Source organism: Protopterus annectens, chromosome 12.part0 (genome assembly GCF_019279795.1).
Source record: "Protopterus annectens isolate FY-2018-M chromosome 12.part0, PAN1.0, whole genome shotgun sequence".
NCBI classification, from domain to species: Eukaryota; Metazoa; Chordata; order Ceratodontiformes; family Protopteridae; genus Protopterus; species Protopterus annectens.
This window is the reverse complement of record NC_056746.1, coordinates 1,514,843,798-1,514,867,584: the sequence shown is the minus strand read 5'-3', so window position 1 is coordinate 1,514,867,584 and position 23,787 is coordinate 1,514,843,798. Positions and strand designations below refer to the sequence as shown.

The 23,787-nt window shown below is 40.7% G+C and overlaps 1 protein-coding gene across 1 annotated transcript in view; it reads right to left on the bottom strand.

Annotated features, from left to right (window-relative positions):
• The window catches only part of LOC122817266 (MYCBP associated protein), a 2,683,797-nt gene that overhangs the window by 81,933 nt on the left and 2,578,077 nt on the right, over positions 1-23,787 (bottom strand). Inside the window, exon 18 of the mRNA XM_044090481.1 lies at positions 8,847-9,035. Within this exon, the coding sequence (XP_043946416.1) occupies positions 8,847-9,035 (189 nt within the window). The remainder of the gene's footprint in view (positions 1-8,846; positions 9,036-23,787) is intronic.

Genomic DNA, 23,787 nt, shown 5'->3' with positions numbered 1-23,787 from the left:
ATTTGGGTGTAATAAACAGACTCCTTACCAAAGCCTTCGGTTTGTGGCTTTTTGCCTGAGCCTGATCAGTACCTTTCTGCTTGTATTGTGTTTATCGAGCTTTGGCTGTAGGGGTTGGTGCTGGTTTTATCCTCCTGTTTTAGTTTCAGTTTTGAAGAAGTAACTTGTTTTTTAGCTGTTACATTATACCCCCTCTCTAGTATTCGGTGCACTTGCCTATCTGTGAGAAATACTTGCAATTAGAATTTTCCCTTCCAACTTTTAAAGTTTACTTAGGTCATTAGCGTAGCAGTTTTGGTTCCTTGGCATCTTGATATCTGAGATTTTATACTGAAACCACTGCACAATTTAAATGGATGGTTTTCAGCATGATAAAAGCTTTACTAAGAAGACAGAGCTGTTGCTGTTGTCCTCAGTCATTAAAATTAATAAACTGCCAGAAGACAGCACAAACAAAGACTGAATGGATTTATATCCCACTTGCTTTAGACAGCACAAACAAAGACTGAATGGATTTACATTCCACTTGATTTACAGACAACAACAGTAGCATACCAACTATGCAAAGGATTTGACTGCAGAAATGAAAGAAAGTAAAAGCAAAGAGGAGCAAATAATTAAGGTAAACTCAATAGTAAAAATTATGCAAAAAAATGCTGCATAGTTCTGCTCTGCATCTGTTCAAGAATTTGGGCATGTATGATAATTTAGAATATAGTAATAACCCACACCTGGGTGTGGGTAATGCTGGATTTACCCACGGTTGGTGTGGTTTGGTCATGAGGGCAAAGCCAGATTGGCCAAACAAAGACAACCGTGGGTAAATCCAGCATTACCCACACCCAGAAGTGGGTTATTGCTATTATACAATGACATTATTTAAGAAAAAAAATAATTACTTTTCTTAAATAATGGCATTGTATAATGCCTCCTTGCTGCCCTTCCGCAGCTGTCTGGTATTCTGCGGCAGTTCTGATGTACTGTGCATGCATATGCTTACGCAGTACATCAGCGCTGTGGGCAAAAGCAATGGAGAAAGCAAGATCTCAGTTGCTTTTTACAAACTGTCTCACTATGTTAAAGGAGTTTAACATAGCGAGACAGCTTTAAAAAAAGTAATGGAGAATCTCCTTTGCTTTTTTTAAAGCTGTCTCGCTATGTTAAACCCATTTAACATAGCGAAACACCGTTGCTTTAAAAAAAGAGTTATACTAATGGAAAAAGTCAGGGCGACCGGACCTTTTTCCATTAGTATAACTCTGATTTACAACGTGCACGCTGACCAATCAGCATGCACATTTTAGAATATTAATGGGGGGGGGGGTCATTGTATAATTGTAATTTAATTCTGACTACTAAATGTGTGTGTGTGGAAGTACACTTTTATGATGGAAATGTTCTGAATTGGGCAGTTTTGTCATTATTGGTTCATGCATTTTATTTCATTGCCTACTGGAAAAATGTTCAAACAATAAATTTAAAATGCTCTCTAAGTCTAACAAGTGTGCTGTATTATACAAGGGATATAATTTAATAAAGTCAGGAAGGTGTATCAAAGAACACATGTATGCTTCTTGTTTTGTGTGCAAGGGGCCTATGATTTGAAAACAGCCCAAAGGTAATCTTTATCCACCACTGGCCACTGTGGCCAGAATGCATTTTCTTTGGATGTGGTGTGGGTTTCAGTGCTGTTTTAATGAATGAGAGAAGTTTTAATGCTACGTCTATTTTCATTGTGAGACAGTATTGCTTTGTTTAGCAGATGTCTATTAGTGTTTCTGCATTGTGCTATAAAATGTAAAAATAAAATCCAAATAATCATTGTAGAAGTAAAGCAGTATGCACATTAGTGTTTATGGTGAAATAGCCAGGTAATGGGACATTGGAATGGCTGCAGGGGACTCTGGTGCCATATTTTGGTTGTCTGTTCTTCAGTTTGCATTTGAAAGTTGGTATCCCACAATTCCATTGGAGTTGGTGGGGTTACATAATTATGTATGCAAATTGTATGTTAATCAGCGTACAGATTTGCACCTTTTTTTATGGGCCATGTCCAGATTTTTGATATTTCTAGGTTGAGAGGTATAACTCGGGTGTCGGTGAATGCTGGTGTGTCACTCAAAATGTTGTGGCATGTCATAGGTTCACCATCACTGCCCTAAATAATACAAAGGTTGAGGATTAAATAATATGAGATACTCAACATATAGATCACTGTTGTAGTAACCTCAGCTATTTGGATCCTCCCTCCTCATTGCCAGTCAACTTTCAGAACTTTTAAGCACCTTTCATGTTCTCTAATTGTGTGGAGCTCAACAGACGCTACATAAAAAATAGTACAAATCCCTTCATAGTTTTTTTTTTTTTTGCTGCTGAAGAGAACTCCTTTGACAGACTCCATAAAACTGTCAGTTGGCTAATGATCTTATAAAGTTGGCAGATAAGTCCAAAGCCGGGAAAAAAACTTCCATTAAAAATGTTTTCTGAGGAGAACTTGACTTTTTTTGTCTGAAATATTGTTTAGAGAAGTAGTGCTAGGAAACATTTCAGGACTGTCATTGCAAGCATAAACACTTATCTGAACTTTTTATGTGAAAAAATTTACTTTTTGCCTAAATTTTAGTCAGGTTTTGTGTATCTGAGGCAGAATACAGTACGTTTAGAGAAGTGTCCGTGATTTATTTATATCAGCACTACTTGATCTCCACCTTACCTTATACTGCCTCATCTAGGTTCTGCTATCCAATTTTGAGGTCTCTTTCTTGGCTTACCAATGGAGAATCTCCCAGTCTCCATGGTTTTACCATCCCTAGACCACACAACAAGTAAAATTTCTAGATGTCTCAGGTGTCAGATCAGCTCCTGTTTTTCCTCAACTGCCAGTGGATAACTCTGCTGTAGTCAACTGTTGTTCCTTAAACCACTCATCTTTTCTCCAGTCCCCTTGGTGTAGCATATGCAACCACAAAGAACGGTGATAGCCATGTTCTCTGTAGTTGTAGAGATGTCCTTGGGGGGGTAAGGAAGAACTAATGTTAACAGTCTCAGGGGAAGGGGTAAGTCAAGGTTCTTCATTCAGTCATGTAGGCAACCTGTATCAAGGAGTGGTATGCTTTCTGTGAGTTGATCATTTCCCAGGGAGTTTTCCATGAAAAGGGACCATAATGTAAAAACCTTCTACACTCCTTTTTTCTACTTCTATGAACAGGAACGATTTACTGGGATTTGCTAAGAAGCTCATTAGTACATTTTCCTTGCCTTCTTGCTGTTCAGGAAAGAGTTCCATGTATTTCTTTGATTTTCACTCAAAAGAGCGGGTATTTACGGGTAGTGATTGTACAAAATTTCTTTTCAGCCTGAACATACTGATTTTGGGAAGAGTATGTTTTTAGATTTCCTATTTGAAGATTTATCTGATTTTACTATTATCTACGATCATGTTGCTTTTACAGTAGCAGCAGAATGCAATTCGCAAAGGCAGTGAAAGTCTATCATGTTTTGTTCCAGAAGGATATGCCTAATATTTCAGTTGCTCCTCCTGTACTGCCTTTTATAAAGAATGTGTTTTTCATTGTGTCTAGCTGACCTGATAGCCAATCTCCAGCCCCTAGCTAGTCTGACAGGTTATACAAGGTATTTGTTTTCTTATTCTAAAGCAGATTCAGCAGTGGAGTCTCTAGGTAAAACTGCTTCTGTTGAACAGATAACTGCTGCTAATCCCATTCCTTTGTCAAGGATGGGAAAGCATTTGATAAGTTGGGGAAGAAAATGCATTCTAGTATGTTAGCATTTAGGATTTAAGCTATTTTTATTTTTATATTTATTATTTTGCTAAATGCTAAATTTTTGAGAAATGCAGAAGTTAATAATTACATTTTCTTCTTCTGGGGTAAAACATGCTTTCAATGCTTGTGTAACATCTACCTTTCAGACTATTATGCATATTTTAAAGTGTGCTCTTGATACCACTGTTTCTTCCTCAGGAGCTGCTGCTTCTGAGATAGCCCAACGGAGATTGGCAGGTCTATATCTCTTAACCAAAATATGTATTCATTGAATACGTATTCATCAAACACTAATCAATGAATCTAATTTCAGCAAACCCTGGACTTTTTACCAGGGTTAGAAACCACTCACCCACCAGCACTCTGGAATAGACACTGCACTAAATCAAACTCACCCAAGTGGGGAGTCTTCACACACCACACCCCACACCCCCAACTATATATACCAACTCCAAGATCGCACAACACTGGGGAAAAGGAAAAAGTTGTGGTGATGACCAAGTGCTTCCTAACTCTGGGAAAAAATCAGGGGTTCGCTGAAATGAATTTCGTTGATTAGTGTACGATGAATACATATTTGACGAATGCATATTTCGATTAAATGATATAGACCTGAAGATTGGTTTGGATCATTCTCAAAACCTTCCTAACAATGCTAAGACTGATATTTTAAATGATCCCTTAGATAAGGTGGTTCTAGTTAGCCCTTCACCTGCTGAGGTGATATAGAATTATGTTGAAAAGGGGAAAGCTGATTTAAAGAGTTACTCAGATTTTTCAGAGCTATTAGAAATTTCCCCTTCCTCCTCAGCTTTTTTTTATAAGCTGCAAAGAACTGACAAACCTTTTTTTAAAAAAATCCTCAAAAACCAGGGGAAGTCCTCATCATAACTATCTGAATGTCCAGGCTCTTCCCCACCACCACCCTGGCAACTTCTTCATCTCTCTGAGGCTTCATCTTCTTTGTGGAAACTGACTGCTACAGACAAATGGTTTTAATTATAATCCTGTTGGAAAACACTTGGCTATTTGAATTTCTCTATGCTTTTCAGGGGATTCCTTCTTGCTCAGTGAATCTGCTCTCTCTCTCTCTCTCTCTGTCCCTCTTTCCTCTCATTTGGCACCACATGTTGGTACAGGGACTAATAGAACCATTGCCTTACTGCCACTTGGGCAAAGGCTTTTATTCAAGGTTTCTCTGTTACCAAAACAGGGAAGGATCCTGGACGCCTGTACTGGACCTTGTCTTTCTAATTCCCTTCAGTACTTTGTACTTCTACTCCCTCCTATAGTGTTCATTGTAAATCCAGATTTAAAAGATTGCTGCCATTACATTCCCATTGTGAGCAGCTCAAGCATTTGTTAAGATTGGTTGTATCTAGCTTAAACTATCAGCTACCTGACTTACCCTTTGTAGTATGCTGACTTTTAGGCATTCACATATTTCCATATTGTACAATTGTTTTAATCTTTGCAGTCTACTTTTCCAGCTGTTGAGATTCTTTAACAACTATTCATAATCATCTGTTAAATCTGAGTTTTCAAATCAACTTCAGAAGTCTTCTTTCATCCCTTCTCACAAAATTATATCCTGGAATGCTTATTAGGTTCTTCCCAAAGGATGGGCCTTTCTGCCTCCAGCCTACGTATAATGTTTCTGCAGTTATTCTTAAGTTTCTCCAATAAACCCCATGTTATCTATTAGGAATGTTTCAGGACTTTTGGGTACAAAGCATCAAGGATTCTTGTGCTTCCCCTGGTGAGATTTCACTTCAGGAAAATAAAATGGTAGTTCAGATAAGTCTGTATTTAGCTTCCATCCTTTGTCCTGTTCTAGTTCCAGGATTTACAATGAAGGAGAGATTATGGTGGATAGATAATTTATTCTGCAGTCTTTGTTCTTCATTCTGCCTTCCAACACCACCCCCCATGTTTGCCACTATAGATGCGTTAGACCTAGAGTGGGGTGCATTTTCCAAAGGAATAAAGGTGTAAGCTCTGTGGAATCCTTAAGGCAGACAATAGCACTTTATTATAACAGAGATGTTAGCTTTAAATCATCTCTGGTTACCAGGACCTCTGCAAATTTACACAGCACCACAGTGATGTGGTACATAAACTAACAAGAGGCACCAGATCTTATCTTCTTTGTAGACTTGCTATGATAGCCTGGAAGATAGCAACTGAACTCAGTCTGACTCTTCAGGTTTCATACAATCTATCACAGCAAACTTGACTGCAGACAAGATCAGCATGGCAAGGATAGACCCTTATGTACAGAATCTTCACCCTGGGGGGTTCAAAGAATTGATCCAACTGTGGGTAACACCTCAAGTAGATCTGTTTGCCTCCTGTCAGAACAGACAGCTAAAGAAATTTTGCTTCAAGTCTTCTTGTTAATAGGCCTGAATGACAGAAGTGTTTCCTCATTCCTGTGGACAGGAATGTTCTTAAATACTTTTCTACTCTTTCCACTGATATTTAGGGTTCTTCTAAACATCTAGAAGGGCTCTCCAAAATTGTGGGGGTGACTCCCTTTTGATGCAGGCATCAGCTGTTCTCCCTTCTTTTCAATCTGGCCAAAGAGTAATTACCACAGGATTCCACGGACTGGATTTGATCATTCAAGACAGGAGTTGTTTGATATACCGCAATGTAAAGCCCTACAACTCACTGCTTGGACCATTTAGGCATCATTTTCCCTAAAGATGTGCAGCAGGTACTAAAACAGGTGAAAAAACTTCTACTGGAAAACCATATATATGTACGTGGAAAAGACTTTCTAGTTGGTGCCACTGCAAGAAGCAGGATAGTCTTCAGACCCGACTTCCTCTAGTTTTCATTATTTGAGTGAGTTATTGTCCTGTGACCTTTCTTATTCCTACATCAATTTATTTATTTTTTTATTTATTTTATTTTACATTTGTTGACCAGGTATGTCTGGCTGAGCTGAAGAGCCCTTTTTCAGCAGAGGCCCAGGGAGAAAAGCTCCATACATTAGACAGTCATACATTTAAAAAACAATTAATAATACATAGTTCATACAATATGATAAAATATTTTCAGAAATGTATTCAATGAGAATAAGAAGTATGCTTTTAGGACATTACTTAGTGTAAGAGAATTTCATATTAAAGCATCTACAAGAAAATGTTCAGGAAAGTGGTTCTAAGAAGAATATGTACAATCTTAGGACTTTATGCGGGGTATTAGATAACATTGTTAGACAGTATGTGTATTATTACAGAAACGTATTTAAGAGTTTTTTTAGACATTATATGTATTATCAACGAACCACAAAGGTGTTAGCAGATCAGGTGAAGTTCAGTTATAAGGATTAGTGAGGCGAAGTAGAGAGCAGAGAGAAGTTCAGTTGTAAGGAATAGTGAGGCGAAGTAGAGAGCAGGAGTGGGTTGTCAATTAGATGGGGGAAATAATTTAGGGAGGGTGAGTACAGTGGCAAGTCCAGTGACATTTTAGAAACTCAAGGTTATGTTTTCAGCCATTTCTACTCATCTGCCCTTTCCATAGGCAGCTCAGATACTACCTAAACAAGATTCAAGCCATCAGGAAAGCTGATCAGCTGTTTGTCTCCTCTCCTACGAAGGTAAGAGGAAAGGACAATCATGTCAAAGCAGACTATACCCAACATAATAAGCCACCTCCTGACAGTTTTAGGGCCAATTCTACAAGGGCTTTGGCTTCTTTGGTGGCTTTATGGAAAGCTGTGGACTCTAGAAGTTTCCTAGAGGCAGCAACTTGGTCTTTTGTATATATTAATACAAATCAGTACAACTTTGAATAATTTTCTGTATCAAAATAGGTTTTGCTAACACCAATCTCCATGGTCTCCAGGAGTGTTAATTTATTGGCCTTCTCCCTTCTTAGTTTTTAAGTTTCTATTGCAACAGATACCTACACGTTGAACACAGTATAATGTGCAAGTAAATGTGCCATTACAGTAGATGTTCTGATAGAGGCTCTGTTGCAGAAGCTGTGCCTCTGTCCATCTCTCTTCATTTTCCTTTTTTTTCCCTTTTATTTTGCCAGGCTATGCACATATATACCCTTGCATATTTTGTTTACAGTTGTTTGGTTTCCAAGCATTATTATTTCAGGGCTCTTGCTTGCCTTTGTTCTAGGCAAAAAAGCTCTGCAGGGATTTGTATTCTAACTGTGTTTTTATGGAGCTTTATCTAGCTCTAGACAGTTACAGCACAAGAAAGATTCTCAAATGCTTTGAAAGCTGGCTTGTCACAGGGGTGTAGCCTATCTTTGACTACTGCAGCAGTGATCTATTAGAACATATGCTGTTATGGTAAGTTTACTTACACAACTGTACTTTCCTGAATGGCAGGAGTACTACGGCCACAGTCTCTGATATGTTGAGCTTTAACCAATTAATATATATCCAAGACTGAGTAACCTCCAAATTGTCTACAGTAGTGTTTATGAGAGACATACGCTTCCAAGCACAGGATAAGGATAAATGAGAGTCTACATGGCAGTGAAAATATAAACCACTCTTTAGAATAAGCTCTCTAAGCTGAAGCGTGTGCATGGAAAACCACATTAATCCCAATATAAAGCCTTGTGGAACATCAGAAACAAGAAGAGAGTAGGAGGAAGAAGAATTAATACTAGGGAATCCCTCTGGATCCATTCTGAAAGGAATTAAAGGCTAAGCAAAGTTACTTGCTCATGGGTACAAATAAGTGCAACGTTTTGGCTAAGTTCCAACTTTCGTCAAATGAGTGCTAAATAAACACTATCAATATTTAATTCAGCCTATTTTCCTCCAACTGTGTAGCAGCTTCTCTCGCATCTCTTTTGTTTGTAACAATGTATACAATCGCTTTCTGTGTTCAAATTTATATTTTAGATAAGGAGGCCTGCATTGTTGTAAAACAAATCATCTGGTGTTTTATGCACACATCAAGAAAGTTAAAAGCACAGCTCAAAGACCATAAAAATCAGACAATACACAAATAGAAATAATGTGCATTTCATGAGATTTGTATGAAGGGACACTACTAACTATGAAAAGGACTAACCACTAACCTCTGTGTACAATTTCACTCTGTAATTTTCATGAAGCACTGGATCTAGTTGATCCTGACGGGATTCTACACGTTCTGATAACATGCTGTCTGGTGAACAAGGTGGCTCTTTCCCTTCCTTCAGTATATTCTGAGATTTCCCAGGTTTCTTTTCTTCTTTGATTTTACCTTTTTTGCTTCCAGGTCTTTCCTATGTTAACAAAACAATAAAAGAGATATTTGTAAAATGTGTACTATAACAGACATTTGTGGAAAATGTGCACTATATTACCTTGACTTTCTCATGCTTGTTAAGAGTTCTAGCACTAGATTCATCACTTCAGACAATGTGCTAGTAGAATTCCAGATTTTAAAAGTTTAAATATTTTAAGCTGTAATTGTGAATGCATGATGTCTATGATGAGCCAAATTCCCTCTTAGCAGCCCATGTTTCTGAGGTCCATGGCTCCTCCTTTTCCTGCCACATGTACTGTGCTAACCCAAACAGCTGTCAGTGTTGAATTCACATTGTATAACTGATAACCTGTTTTGCATTTCTATCCTCAGATTTTAAGGATGTTGGTGTCAGGTCTAGCTTTATGGACATGTCATCTTGCTCTTACCATTAATTTATAATGCCTACAAATATCTTTAATTTGAAATGTTTTTGTCAAAAGCTGATCATAAACCACTATACCACAGACTCACACTTAGGCCATTATGAATATGAGTAAAACATCGTCAAATGTACTAAACAGACGAGTCTGTGCTCAGAAATCTCATAAAGGCTTACTTCATTTTGAATAAACAGAGCTGACATATGCATGAGATAATGTAATAGTGCCTGAAGCAGGTATAGATAGTGTGGTTTAGCTAGAATGACCATTTTGTTAGCAGCAGAATACATCACGGATCACATTTAAACAACCACATCCAACATATAGCAGTCTTGCATTTCCACAGTATTTGAATATTATGAACCACTTCCAAAACAAGACGGCAAAATGAGCATTCTGATTGTCTAAGTGGTGGTAAAAGTAGTTGTATTTATTTATTATTTATCAAATTTGTTTACCCAGGTAGAGCTCTGATCTAAATGGGCGTATTTTATTCACAGGACAGAAATAAAAAGTATACAAGTAGTAAAGAAAAGTCAGTATTAAAGTAAATAAAAAAAAACGTAATTAGACGACAAACAAGTTAGTTAAAGGTAATTTAAATAAAGGCTATAAAGATTACACCAGTTTGTACAACTGTAAACTATATTTACAACAGGCACATGTATATAAAAAAAGGAAAAGAGGGGAACAGGGAAAGGGGAAAAGGGTGGGTTGAGACATGGGGGGGGTAGAAGGAAAGACAGGAAGACTAAGGTGGAAAGAGTGAGGTAGAATGATAATGTGATTTATTTAATTATCATGTGTGACAAAGGCAATCATACATTTAATTAAATGAAAGCAAACCATGTTGACATAATTTTAGTTGGAAACATTCATCGCTTATAATCTACCCACTCATTGCCAGTCAAACATTACATAGCTCATTCAAATCCTGCCTTCTTTTAAACCTCTTTCCTCCTCCTCCTCTGTGAGTATTGTTCCCACAATACCCATTTTTTCTATGTAATTTCCTCTTAGTCTTTTCTAAAGATCCCAGTTCCACTTGTTGTATCTCTGTTAGTATAATCACTACTTCTAGTACATTTGGTTTAGACTTTGATTTCCATTTTCTTGTAATTGATTTTTTGGTAGCCACCATAATTAGACTCAGCAAGGCCTTACTAAGTCCAAGCAATTCTGATTCTGTATTATGATATTAAAATTTGATGTTGTTATTGAAAATGATATTGACATTAAAATCATTTTCTTAGTTACACCAATTTGCTCACCCAGTATCTCTGACAGAGTAGTCTGCAGGCAATCCTTAAAGTCTGCCAAACTCATTACACTCCCAGAAAATATGTTCCCAATTACCTCTTTCCTCCCTATCATACCTCCAACATTTGCTGTCTACCTGAAGTAAAATTCTTTGGAGTCTACTTGGGGTACAAAAATACCTATGTAAACATATCCAAGCAAAGATTCTAAATCTTCTACACTTTGTTGCATAGTTAGGAGACATACATATATCCCCCTATTGTTTCTTTGTGAATTGCTTATCCAATCCCTCTTTCCAATCCTTTCTAACCTCCTCTGATTGATTTTTATTGTTATCATGCAATATTTTATATGCTCTACTAATTATTTCTTTCTTAACAGTGGGTTATGCTCTAGATTCAAACCTCTACCAGTGCTGGTCTTAATCTTAGGTTCCCCCTATTTCTTTCTCTTTGCCTATACTCCGATATCAATTCTTGATAGGGAAGTTAACTCTAGCCTGCAGTCCAAATACATTTTTGGCCTCTTCATATTCTATTACCCTTCCTTCTCTAATTTTTGCTCTGGATATCTTGGTTCTTTTGAAAGTTTTCTACAATAAATTCCAGCCCCCTTTTACCTTTTATCTGTATAATTCATTGCAGTCAACCCTATTTGCGGAATCTCCTTTCTCCATTCCTATGTTGGCTTAGTTCTTAGAATACTTTTTGTTAACTTATGAATGTGCTATTCTGCATGGCTTATTGTTATTCTCCTTAAGGATCTGCATCCAAAATCCCAGTCACTCCTTGTTTCTTGAGCTTCTTCCTGTTTCAGCACTATCCCTTTCCACTTTGAATTATTGGTTTCTGCTTGTGTTATGTATAGAAGCCTTAACTGTGTTGCTCTGAAATACCCCTTCAAATTGAGTAATTCCAAAACCCCCTTGTTCTACTGGAAGAATCAGCTTATTCCACTCAGCTCTTGCCATATTGCCCTCACAGATAAAACCCTTCAGCTCTTTATTAATTGCTATCCACAACTTCTCCTCTGCTTGAAAAAATATGCCTGACCTGTATATAAAGCTAAAGGGACTAAAAACATTTTAATTGCTTGCATCTTGCTATCCATATCCATATAACAGCTTCCAAATTCTCAGTTTTTGTATTATCTTTTGTTTAGTCTCTTGCCACATATCCTTAGTTACCACACAAGAATCTTTCTTAATCCATACTTCATTTTATCATGTTCCCATCTATATGGATATTGCTGAACCAATTCACCTGCAGGTACATAATTTACAGCTATTGCCTTTCTTTTAAATTCATTAATTTTGTATTCCTAAATGATTTGAAACTGTGTCAAAATGTTCCATAACACTGAAATGTCATTTCCTGGTTTACAGGGAATAAAATACTATCATCTGCAAATACAGCCAGCTTTTCTTGACTACCATACCAATATATCCTTGAATTTCTGAGTCCCTTCTTTTCTTTACCAGTGATTCTAAATATAATGCACATAACAAAGGGGGAAAGAGGACACCCATGTCTGATTCCTCTGCAACAACATAAACAATGAGAGAGGAACCCACCCATTTTAATTTTTGCCTCCAATCCCTCATATATCCTCCTAATCAACCTCACAATTTTATCAGGGAATGCAATTGCTTACATTGCCCTGTTCATAAACTCCCAACTTGCTCTGTCAAATGCTTTGTCTGAACCAAGAACCATCGACAACAGTGGTATTTTCTTACATTCTTCTTCCCTGTGGATAATCAATGTTCTGCTAATTTTGTCATATATTTGCCTCCCCTCCATAAAACCAAATTGATCCATATCTATCAATTTTGGCTTCACCTTTACCATTCCTTTAGCCATTACAGACATAGACACTTTATAACCACAGTTTAGGATTTGAATGATCTTGTATGAAGCTGAATCTGATGGGTCTTTGCCCTCTTTAGGTATAATAATAGCCACCGCCACTTTCTTCCTGAATGCCGGCGCTTCTCCTTTTCTTAAAATACTGTTAAACAAAACATTCCAGCTCTTTATCAGTTTTTTCCTCCTAGCTTCCAACATTCCACTGGAAACCATCTACTCCTGGGGTGTTTCCTGTGAATTGCTTATATATATATATATATATATATATATATATATATATATATATATATATATATATATATATATATATCACCATTTTTTATCTCGTCTCATCCTATCTTAACTGTTAGTAATTGAGTCCCATCTACCTCCAACCTTAGCATATTTAATTCTTCCATAAACATTTCCATTTGTACCTTTTCTTGATTTCCATATTTATCTGTTTTACAGAGACTTTCATAAAATTTCTGAAACATTTCTAGAACCTCTACAGGATCGCTTACCTTGTGTTTTTATTTTAGTTATTATTGGCACATGATCTGAATATTGGATGTCTAGCCCAGCCCAGTTTTTGTATCTTGCAGAATAATATGTAAATTTACTCCGAACTCGTATTACTGAATTCAATTTCTTCAAAATTCTACCCTCCTTTGTTACATTTTCCCTTTAGGGCCCCCAGACACATTTTCACTGCTGCAAATCAAATTCCAGTCACCACTAATAAGGAATATTCCATGCAGAAACCTGATTAGTTCTCACAGAATTTTCTTAAGCTCTATTATAGCAGTTTTAGGCAAAATATAAACACATGCCAGTGTAATCCTCCTCCCTAGCCAGTAGTCCCTTAGTATGACAACTCTACCATTATAATCTTTTTTATCCTCTTCTATCGCTATTGGAACTCCTCTTGCAATTAATACCAGTGCTCCTCTATTCCTTTATCCCAGGTATTTTGCTGAATAACCTCCCTGAAAATCTTTCTTTGTCAAATTTACATGTTTAGTTCTTTCTAAATGTGTCTCCTGTAGCATAACTATTTGCACTCTACATTTTAAATATAGTTCACTATTTTTTTCTTTTTTGTATACATCTGTGAGACCATTTATATTTAAAGATAATACAGAAAGTGTCATTATCTTAAAAAGTTATTATTCCTATGACATCCCTCCTCTGGGCCAGTATTCAAGGAGCCTGATTCATCACTGACACTGGAGAGGGACATTCTCTTGGAATACAAATGGATATACTCAGTTTTTCCAGATGCAGACCTCTTTGCATCAGCACAATTTCCCTTAAAAGCACACAGGGAACACAGTCAACCTCTCTCTCTCTCTCTCTCTCTCTCTCACACACTCTCCAGGTCCCCAGTACAACTCCACACTGGCACAGCTGCAGAGTTAAGACATCAGCTGAGTGTCCAAGCCAAGTCCTCCACCACTCTCTCTATGAAACCAGTGTGTCATGTCCCTGCACCAAGTAGCTGACATAAACACATTGTGGGATTTGATTTTCACAGACACACAGATTTACCCGCTGTGCCCTCTTCTGCCCAGACTGTAAGGTAGTTACCACTGCCACCAAGCACTACGAAGCCAGCTGCCTAAGGCTCTTGCAAAAGTACCCAATTATACTGAGTGAAATTACTATTAATACAAATGGTAATGTTGGCCAAACAGCAAGACTTTCAGGAGTGGCCAGAGTTATCAGCAAATAAATGTAAATACACTCAAAAGTTAAAATACTTCTCTAAAAGTACCACCCACAATGAAAAGTTTGAATATATTTAATAATAAATAATAAAAGAACAAGGAAATACTAAATGCCTATTTACAGTAAACACCAGAGTTTCAAGTCACAAGAAATATTGAAAATTACACCGATGTAAAGTTTCACACAGATACAGAAAAACAAGAAGTTATGTACTCACCATAACGTTCGATGTATGTAGTCCATCTCGTCTCACATTCTTAGCCGTGGGTTCGGAGCCGAATATCGGCTCTGACTCGGCCAAACCTTTCTAGCTCAAAGTCTTCTATTGGCTGGGTAAGAAGGTATCCCATGCTGCACTGCTTTATATCCCCAGATCTAGTTTGCTGTGAACACCACACTCATACCCCATGCATAACAACATCCAAGTAAAGAGGAATAAACTAAAGGTGAAGGGAGCTCTAAAACCAGACCTAACCTCCAGATCCTCCAGGAAGGGGGGAGGTGGGAGGGTAAGTAAGAATGTGAGGCGAGATGGACTACATACATCGAACGTTATGGTGAGTACATAATTTCTTGATGTTATGTAGTCCAATCTCGCCTACATTCTTACCCGTGGGACAGCGTCCCTAGCACCTACATCCTGGGAGGCTCAGATGAAAATACTCCTGAGTACTGTGGAACCAAAGGAAGACCTGCCCCTAGATACCACGCCCAGCTTGTAATGAATAACAAAGGTGTGAGGAGATGCCCAGGTAGCTGCAGCACAAATATCATCCATAGACAATCTGGCCTGATAGGCTGTAGATGTGGATACAGCCTGAGTAAAGTGAGCCTTGACTGGGAATGGTAGGTCTTTACCCCCTGAGGAATAAATGAAAGAGATGCAATTTGAAACCCATCTGGATAGGGTGATTTTGGAGACAGGGGACCCAATTCTGTTTTCCAAAAAGGAGACAAATAGCTGATCAGATTTTCGGAGATCTTTGGTTCTGTGCAGATAGAAACATAACTGTCTGTGTACATCCAATTGATGAAATTTAAATTCTGCCTTGTTTGAAAAATGGGGAAAAAACACTGGCAACTCAATAGATTGATTAAGATTAGATATGGACACCACTTTAGGAAGAAAGGAAGGGTTTGGTCTAAGAGAAACCCTGTCCTTATGAAAGATCAAGTATGGAGATTTGATAGAAAGAGCTTGAATTTCTGAAACGCGTCTGGCTGATGTGATGGCTATTAAAAAGGCAGTTTTCCAGGTCAAGAATTTTAAGTTACAGGTAGCTGCAGGCTCAAAGGGTGGTGAAGTGAGGGCTTGCAGAACAAAATTTAGATCCCAGGGCATGACTGGTTCTGAGACAGGGGGACGGAGTAACAGAGTGCCCTTCAGAAAAGCCTTACAGAGTCTGTGAGCCATCAGACTAGGCTCATTAGCAACATGAAAATTAGAAATTGCTGCCAATTGAACTTTAATGGTAGCGGACGCTGAGCCCTGCTGGAAAAGCATAGACAAAAACTCCAAGATGGAAGCAATTGGAGCTGTGTAAGGGTCAATTCCTTGGGTATGAGCCCAAATAGAAAACCTCTTCCATTTGCTGGAATAAATCTTCCTAGTAGAGGGCTTATGAGAGGAAGACAAAATATGAACTACCTCAGGTGAAAATTGATGAAGCCTAACTAACAATGGAAGTGGAGTAGCCAGGCTGTCAACTGGAGGGTCCGCAGAGAGGGGTGGAACTGTCCCGACATGTGCGTCAGTAAGTCTGGTTGTGGGTCCGGAGTCCATGGTGTGTCCACAATGTAGGGGTGGAGAAAGGGGAACCAGACTTGATGAGGCCAGTGTGGAGCAATTAGAATCATTCTGCTTCCCAAGGATTGCGCTTTCTGAATCACTTTTGATAGCAAGGGGAATGGAGGGAAAGCATAAAGCAGACCGGAGGGCCAATCGTGGACTAGAGCGTCTCTGGGCAACTCCCCCTGTGGGGGGATCAGCGTGAAGTAGCTGCTGTATTTGGCATTGAGGGGGCTGGCAAAAAGGTCATAGCAAGGCTGACCCCATCTGCTGAAGATTCGTTCTGTGACTAAAAGATTCAGGGACCACTCGTAAGGCATCAGAATAGCTCTGCTTAGCCTGTCTGCTATCGCGTTGCCACCAGAAACCGTTGGGAAGATACTGCCCACTGCCACACTTGCATGGCCTCTCTGCACAGGGGTTATGATCTGGTTCCTCCCTGCTTGTTCAGATACCACACTACTGACATGTTGTCTGAGTGTATTGCGATAGTCCCGAGAGGTAGAAAGCTCTGAAGTGCCTGCAACGCAAGTAGTACCGCTCTCATCTCTAGGACGTTGATATACAGATGTAGCTCGTGAATTTGCCATGTGCCTTGGACTGTCCTGCCGAGATAATGCCCCCCCCCACCCCATCTGGGAGGCGTCCGTGGTCACTGTGGCAACCGGGGGGTGGTGGAATGAAGCATTTTTCCCTGTCCAGATTGTTGGTGCAAAGCCACCAACTGAGATCCTGTTTGCATCTGTCCGTTGGCAAAATAGGGTGGGAAAGTGGAAGTCTCTGGAGAGACTATTGAGCAAAGAGGAGCCATTGAAGGAGCCTCATGTGCAATCTTGCTAGAGTGACCAACATAATTGTTGCTGCCATAGTCCCCAGGAGTTGGAGAACCCATCTTGCCTTCACTTTCCTCAGGGGTAGCAGGGTGTGCACCTGTTGCTGTAAGACTCTGATTCTTTCCTGCAGTAGAAAGGCTCGCATTTGAACGGTGTCTAGCTCTGCACCTATAAAAATGACACGCTGTGAGGGCAACAAGGCAGATTTTTCCCAGTTCAGTGTTATGCCCAGCTGTTGACAGAGAGTGATGGTAGCGTCCCTGGTTTGGATTAGTAGATGCCTGGTGGGGGCGGTGAGGAGCCAGTTGTCCAGATACGGAAACACTTGAAATCCTTGAAATCTCAAGTGAGCTGTCACCACCGCCATAGACTTGGTGAACACCCTGGGGGCTGTAGTGAGACCAAAGGGCAGGGCTCGAAACTGAAAATGACTGGCTCCCAGCCGGAAGCGTAGGTGCCTCCTGGATGCCCTGTCCATTTTGATATGGTAGTAAGCATCCTTGAGGTTGATGGAGCACATCCATACTTTTTTTCCCAACAATGGGAGAATTGACTGTAGTGTGACCATACGGAACTTGGACTTTTGTACATAGATGTTCAGTTGGCTGAGATCTAATATGGGTCTCAGGTCCCCTGTTCTTTTCGGCACCAAAAAGAATCTTGAGTAAGTCCCTAATCCAATCTGGTCTGAGGGGACATGCTGGATGACTCCTTTTTCTAGCAGCTTTGAAACCTCTGAAGCTGCGTGATCCCTTTGACTGGGTGGGACATCCAGGATTTTTCTGACTGGAGGGGGATCTGACGAAAAGGGGATGAGATAACCTCCGGAAATTATTCGTAATACCTATAGGTCCTGGGTGATGCTCTGCCAGGCTTCCAGGTATAACGATATTCGACCCCCGACTGGCTCCGGAAATGCACAGTCGGGTATCCCATCAGGAACGAAGGTAGGGAGAGCCGCAAAAGGAATTGCGGTCTTCCAAATTGCGGGGGCCCCCTCTGCCTCTAGGGTGGCGTCTCCCTGAATAACCTCCCCCTCCTCTGCCTCTGGAGGGGGGCTCACCTTGTGCACCGGGAAAAAACCTCTGTGATTTTTTTGAACCACATCTTCCCACCCCTCTAGGCCTTGGGGTAAGACCTAGAAGGAAGGGAAAAATGGACCCCTACAGCAGAAAGAGTCTTTCCCTCTTGCTCGCACCTGGTGAGGGTGTCTTTCACCTTGGTTCCGAACAAATAAGAACCATCAAAGGGGGCGCCAGTGAAAGAAGACTTGAAGGCCTCCGCGAAATGACAAATGCGCATCCAGGCTTGCCTCCTAAGGGCGACACCTGAGCTTGCTGCCCTGCTCGCTCCCTTGGCTGCATATGAAATGAGCCACATGGAGGAGTTAACAATGGAATTGAGGGTAGTCTGGGCCACCTCCTCAGGAACGTTACCTGCGAGAGTATCTCCTAACTCCTTGAGGAGATCTTTCTGGAGCCGAGTAAAATGAGACAGGTAGTTCAGCGACCGTAAGGTAAAGGTTGCTGATGAGAGGGTACGCTTCCCGTACCGGTCCATGGTCCTAGACTCCTTGTTAGGAGGATGGACGGAGGAAGAAGTCTCGGCTACTTCCTTCTGAGTGGCTGCCGCCACCACCATGGCATCCACAGGGACTCCTTTGGACAAAAACTCCTTACCCGGGGGAGCAGACAGAAATTTATTAGGTCTTCTGGGTATGGGTTCCACAGAATCAGGGTTCTCCCATGCCCTCCGACAAATTAAATCCAGGAGCTCATCGAAGGGTGGGGACACCCAGGAGGCAGAGGGCTGAGCACCAAAGGCCTTCAGGAAGACCGACTCCCCCTCAGAGGGGGCTTTGGACGGCCAGTCATCTCTTTGTTTCAATATCTCCAGGATTTCGGAGAAAGAAACATCATCAGAGGATGACTTGGGGGACCCCTCCGATTCCTCGAGGTCAGTATCTGAGGTGAGAGACTCATCCTGGGAGTCTATGTGCTTCCTCTTGCACGTTTTCTTTCTCGGGGGCTCCTCAGGCAAAATCTCTGAGGGGCCCTCAGAAACTTGGGGAACACTCGTGGGGGTATCCCATGGCCTTGGGGCTCTGCTGTCTACAGATAGGTGGTGATCAGAGGCTCTCACCGGAGTGGTAAGGGACAGAATGACCGACTCGCATGATGTGGCTGAAGATCTGGCCAGCGCACTCCGCATGGCCTCAAAGGCTGGCACCCCCCGAGTCCGAGGACGGGCCAGCCTCTGAGATCATGACAGGAGCCGGTGTTCCATGAGCCGAGGCACCGAGAGGGAAGCTAGGAACCGAAAGATGTCCCAAGGTGTCCCCCTCGGGCCCGACTGAAGAATCCCGAGTCCCGAACCCTGTGGACAGCGCCGAAGGCATCGGAGCTGATGTCGGCACCGATGAGCCGGGAGGGGCCATCAGAACCGACCTAGAAACATCACATGGAGTGGAGCATTCCGGCTCTGAAGACAGAGATGCACTCAGAGGAAGAATAATCGAAGAAGGTATCGGGACGGGCTCCAGAGCTGACTGGGACAGAGCCAACAACAATTTAGCCAAAACCGGTGATTGAAGGAGCCTCTGCACCACCCTATCGACATCCACATCTGAAAGTGTCCTGGAAGATTTGGAGGACAGGGAGGGAGTTCGGGATCTCCTCTCAGGTGACACTGGTCTAGTACTGGGCGATCGGCTCCGAAGAGGTTCCAATATAATTGGAGCATTCACCGGTTCCATCAACACAAACACTTCCTGCGGCCCCGAGGACAGTGGAGCCGAGGAGGTCGAAGCTAGTTTCATTACTTTCTCTGGTGGCTCCGAGGAGACTGAAGGAGCCGGAGATCTCTTTTTTGATTTTGTGGATTTAGATTTTGAACTGGCAGCAGGATCCATGGCCTCTTCGAACGAGGGTTTCAAGAGTCCCTTCAGAATTAACTTATTCTTTCTTTCTTAGAGCACCCTAGGACTAAAAGCATGACAGAAGCTGCAGGACTCCTGCAGGTGGATTGCTCCCAGACAATAAATGCATACTGAATGTCCATCGGTGATGGACATCTTGTAACCACACTTAGACCACTTTTTAAAACCAGAAGGTTTGTGCTCCTTGGAATCTTTGGACATCTTAAAAAATAATCACAAATACCAATATAACGAGCAAGTCACTGCCTGACTGGAAAAACTACAGGCACGCAAAAAACACCACACTAAGCGCGGGAACAACTTTTTTCACAAAGAACAGCACACACAATCCTTAGAAGGGACACACACTAAAATGACTAGGGCTAAAAACCTCTAACTAAAACGGTTTTAGACCAACTCGCATACAAAAACAAGGAAGACAGACACTAAAACCTCTAATTCAAACAGTTTTATAAAGCAAAAACAAACACAGGGACAAGTAAGGGGACGGACTAGGTCCTCTAACTGAAATGGGCCTAGCCTGTTGGAACAGCTAGTGGGATACCACAAAAACCAATCACACTACAAATTATACCCAAACAACACCAAATAGAAATAGCTATTAAAATAGCTTTTGTTTGTAATAAATTCTCTCAAGAAGAATAAGAAAACAGGTACTTAGCTACAGCCAAGAGCGAGACCACGTCCGAGCTACACGAGCGACAAACGAGATCTGGGGATATAGAGAAGTGCAGCATGGGATACCTTCTTAGCCCAGCCAATAGAAGACTTCAAGCTAGAAAAGTTTGGCCGAGTCCCACGGGTAAGAATGTAGGCGGGATTGGACTACATAACATCACTATTTAGCTAATCTCACTATCTATTCCTGGGATTGACTAAAATAATTAATGTTCCCTAGTTAAGTTACTTGCTAATGCAAGGCATGATGATGAGGGTGAAGGTCTTTCTAGTCAGGTTTCCAAGAACAGACTTCCCATCAGACTTCTGTCTCCTCTAATATTAAAACATTATTTCTATATAGAATGACATCACATACATCTGATCAGCTGACATCTAAGTCCCACACTATTACCAACACTAGAAGCTGCTAGGGTTTAACACCTATGTGCTACCATACATATCTGGAGCTTTTCGAAGATCTGTTGCAGCATCTGGAAGACATAAAACAATAAACCCATTCCACTCTTCCTACAGGAGCTACAAACTATTCTACAGCACAGACACTGCATCTCTGGCTCCCTTCAAAATAATGCATGTACATTTCTTTCCTGTCCAGCAGGAAACACTGTTGACACACTTTAACACAAGTGACTTTACAAATACATTTTTAAACACAAGCATCTGAACACATCAGTTTGATACACAAATGACATATAATTCTTTACAAACTATGAGCTAGCTGTGCTGGCATATGTTAAACATCGACTCCCCTACTTCTCCTGGCATGGCTGGTAGTATCTCCTGTCATCACAATTCCCACCCTTTGTAACAGCTTATTTTGTTAAGTATCTAGTTCCAGCTTTTGCATTACATGCATACACTGTTTGGCAGGTCAGTCTTTTATACAATTGCTTCTTGTCATATCCATTTGAGCCTATGTCACATCTTATATAAAACCTTTTGTTTTATTAAAAGCTCTCAAACAAAAAACAAATGCACACCCGATACACTCCTAAAACCCATTAATTTAATACTAATGCACAAAACTATGTACATCTTCAAATATTGAAGTTTTACCCTCCTAATAGGAGCAATTGCCCCAAAATGTCAGACACACTCATAAACTTAGGTTAACCTAAAAGGAAGGTTATCCATGCAAAGATGCATGTTACAGCCTGTGCTTCTAAAGATAATGTGATGTTGATCAATCAAAAAGGTACTGTAAAACAGAACTGAAGTCATGTTTGCAACAGAGAAATTTACAATGAACATAGTACAGTTGTGTTAGGATATTACCTCAGTTTCAAACAGTCTGGTGTATATTCACTGTTGTAGTCATCACTTATGGAATTCCTTCCTGCAAAAACCCCATGACTAGCCAAACTTCCAGAGCTTTACCTTCCCTCTACTGGCCTTGGCTGACTCTATTCTACTCAGATATCAGGGCATCAGTGGCATAACTGTGGTATCTGCTGGTGCCACCTTCATATCCTTCTTTGTCCTAGGGTGACAAGGAGCTTGTCCTAGGCATTGCAGTACTTCTAGACCTAGAGAAGATATTTTGCTGGTGACAATGATCCACTCAAGGACTGCCAGTCTACTTTGATGAATTCTAGGTGGGTCAGAGGAAAGAGATGCCTTCTGGAAGGAGAGAGAAGGTGGGGGGAATAATGTGAAAATGAAACCCCAATTGTAATATTCATTCATGCAGCCATAACGTCAAGGAAGACTCCAACAGCATAAGGGCCACAGGGTAGCTAGCCCTGATTGGGTTACTAGCACAGCATACTCTAGAATATGGCTGTTACAAATTCTGCATTGACTTCATATGCAAAACTTAAATTATAATGATTAGAAAAGGTGTGAACAGAAGTCTAGGCCATTGCTTCCAGAATGGATTGGATACTGACTCCTTCCACCCCTTCAGAAATATTGTGGCAGTTGCAGTGGCTCCAAGGAATGTGCTGTTATGCAGCTTGGAACAGGTTTTCTTTCCATGAAAGAAGAAACAAAAGCAAATACAGTGATCAAGACACTTTAGAAAGGTCTGTTTTTTAACAGACTTTCCCTCCCTGTCAGTTGCAAAGGAGATAAACAGTTGATCTGACTTTCTAATTTCTTTTCATTTGTCCAAATAAAATGTGTTATCTATGCATATCCAAGGAATGAAAAGTTCATTTCCCTTTGATATGCAGCTTTGGGAAGAAAACAAAGGTGAATACCTGATTCAAGGATAGTTCTTTCACCAGCTTAGGCATGACCCTGTCTTTATGATAAATCAAAAAGGGCTCTTTGCTGATAAAGGCGTGCAACTGTGAGATTCTTCTAGCAGAAGTGATGGCTACCAATAACACTGTCTTCCAGGAAAAATACTTAACTGCAGTGGAAGCATCTGGCTGAGAGGGTGTCAGGGTGAATTTCTTTTCCAGTAGTTTAGCTCCGATGTTGGAGTAATGTTCCTTTTTGGGTGGTCTGATGCATACCACCCCCTAGCAAACTCTATTTGGTAACTGAGAATATAATGGAGCCTATAGAGACAGACAAGCTGATATAACTGAAATGTGAACCTTTAAGGATGGATAGAGATAAGCCCTATTTTGTAAAGCTCTGACAAATTGCTGAAAACTTGGGACACCTGGACTGAGTTTGGGGCTAAAATCTTTTTCATTTCATTGGGTATGATTTCCTTGCAATTTGTTTCCCAGCCTCCTTAATAATATTGACTATGTCTTCTGAAGATGTGTTCCTGGTATCATCCAAGCTGTCTGCCTTAGCTTGCTCAGGAGGGGAGCAGTAGGGACCTTTCTAAGTCAAAAGTTCCTTACACAGAGCAACATAGTTAGTTCTGACTCTGCTAGACTCAACAAGCGAGAAAAAAGTGTAGCTTGGACAAAAGAGCACTATTAATAGAATATATGGACACCTGTCCTTGATCTTCTAGAGCACCCTAAGGATTAAGGGTATCAGAGGGGAAGTCATGGGTAACAGACCCACCCATGGAATGGAGACTGTATTCCACTTCCAAGTTCCTTGAGCTGCTGTCTTGCAACAAAACTTCCTGAGCTGCTTGTTTTCTCTAGACAAAAAGATGTATAATTTTGGCATAGCCCATGTGTGGGCCAAATACAGAAAGATATCCATGTTCAACATCCATCCATCCATGAGGGTCTTACAGTGACCTGTTCAGCCTGTCTGCTAAGCCAGTCCCCCAAGAAGAAATGTAGGATTGCCTGAGGATGAAGCTTGACTTAGGTTATCACCCAGGCCTGCATAGCCAGTCTCCAAAAG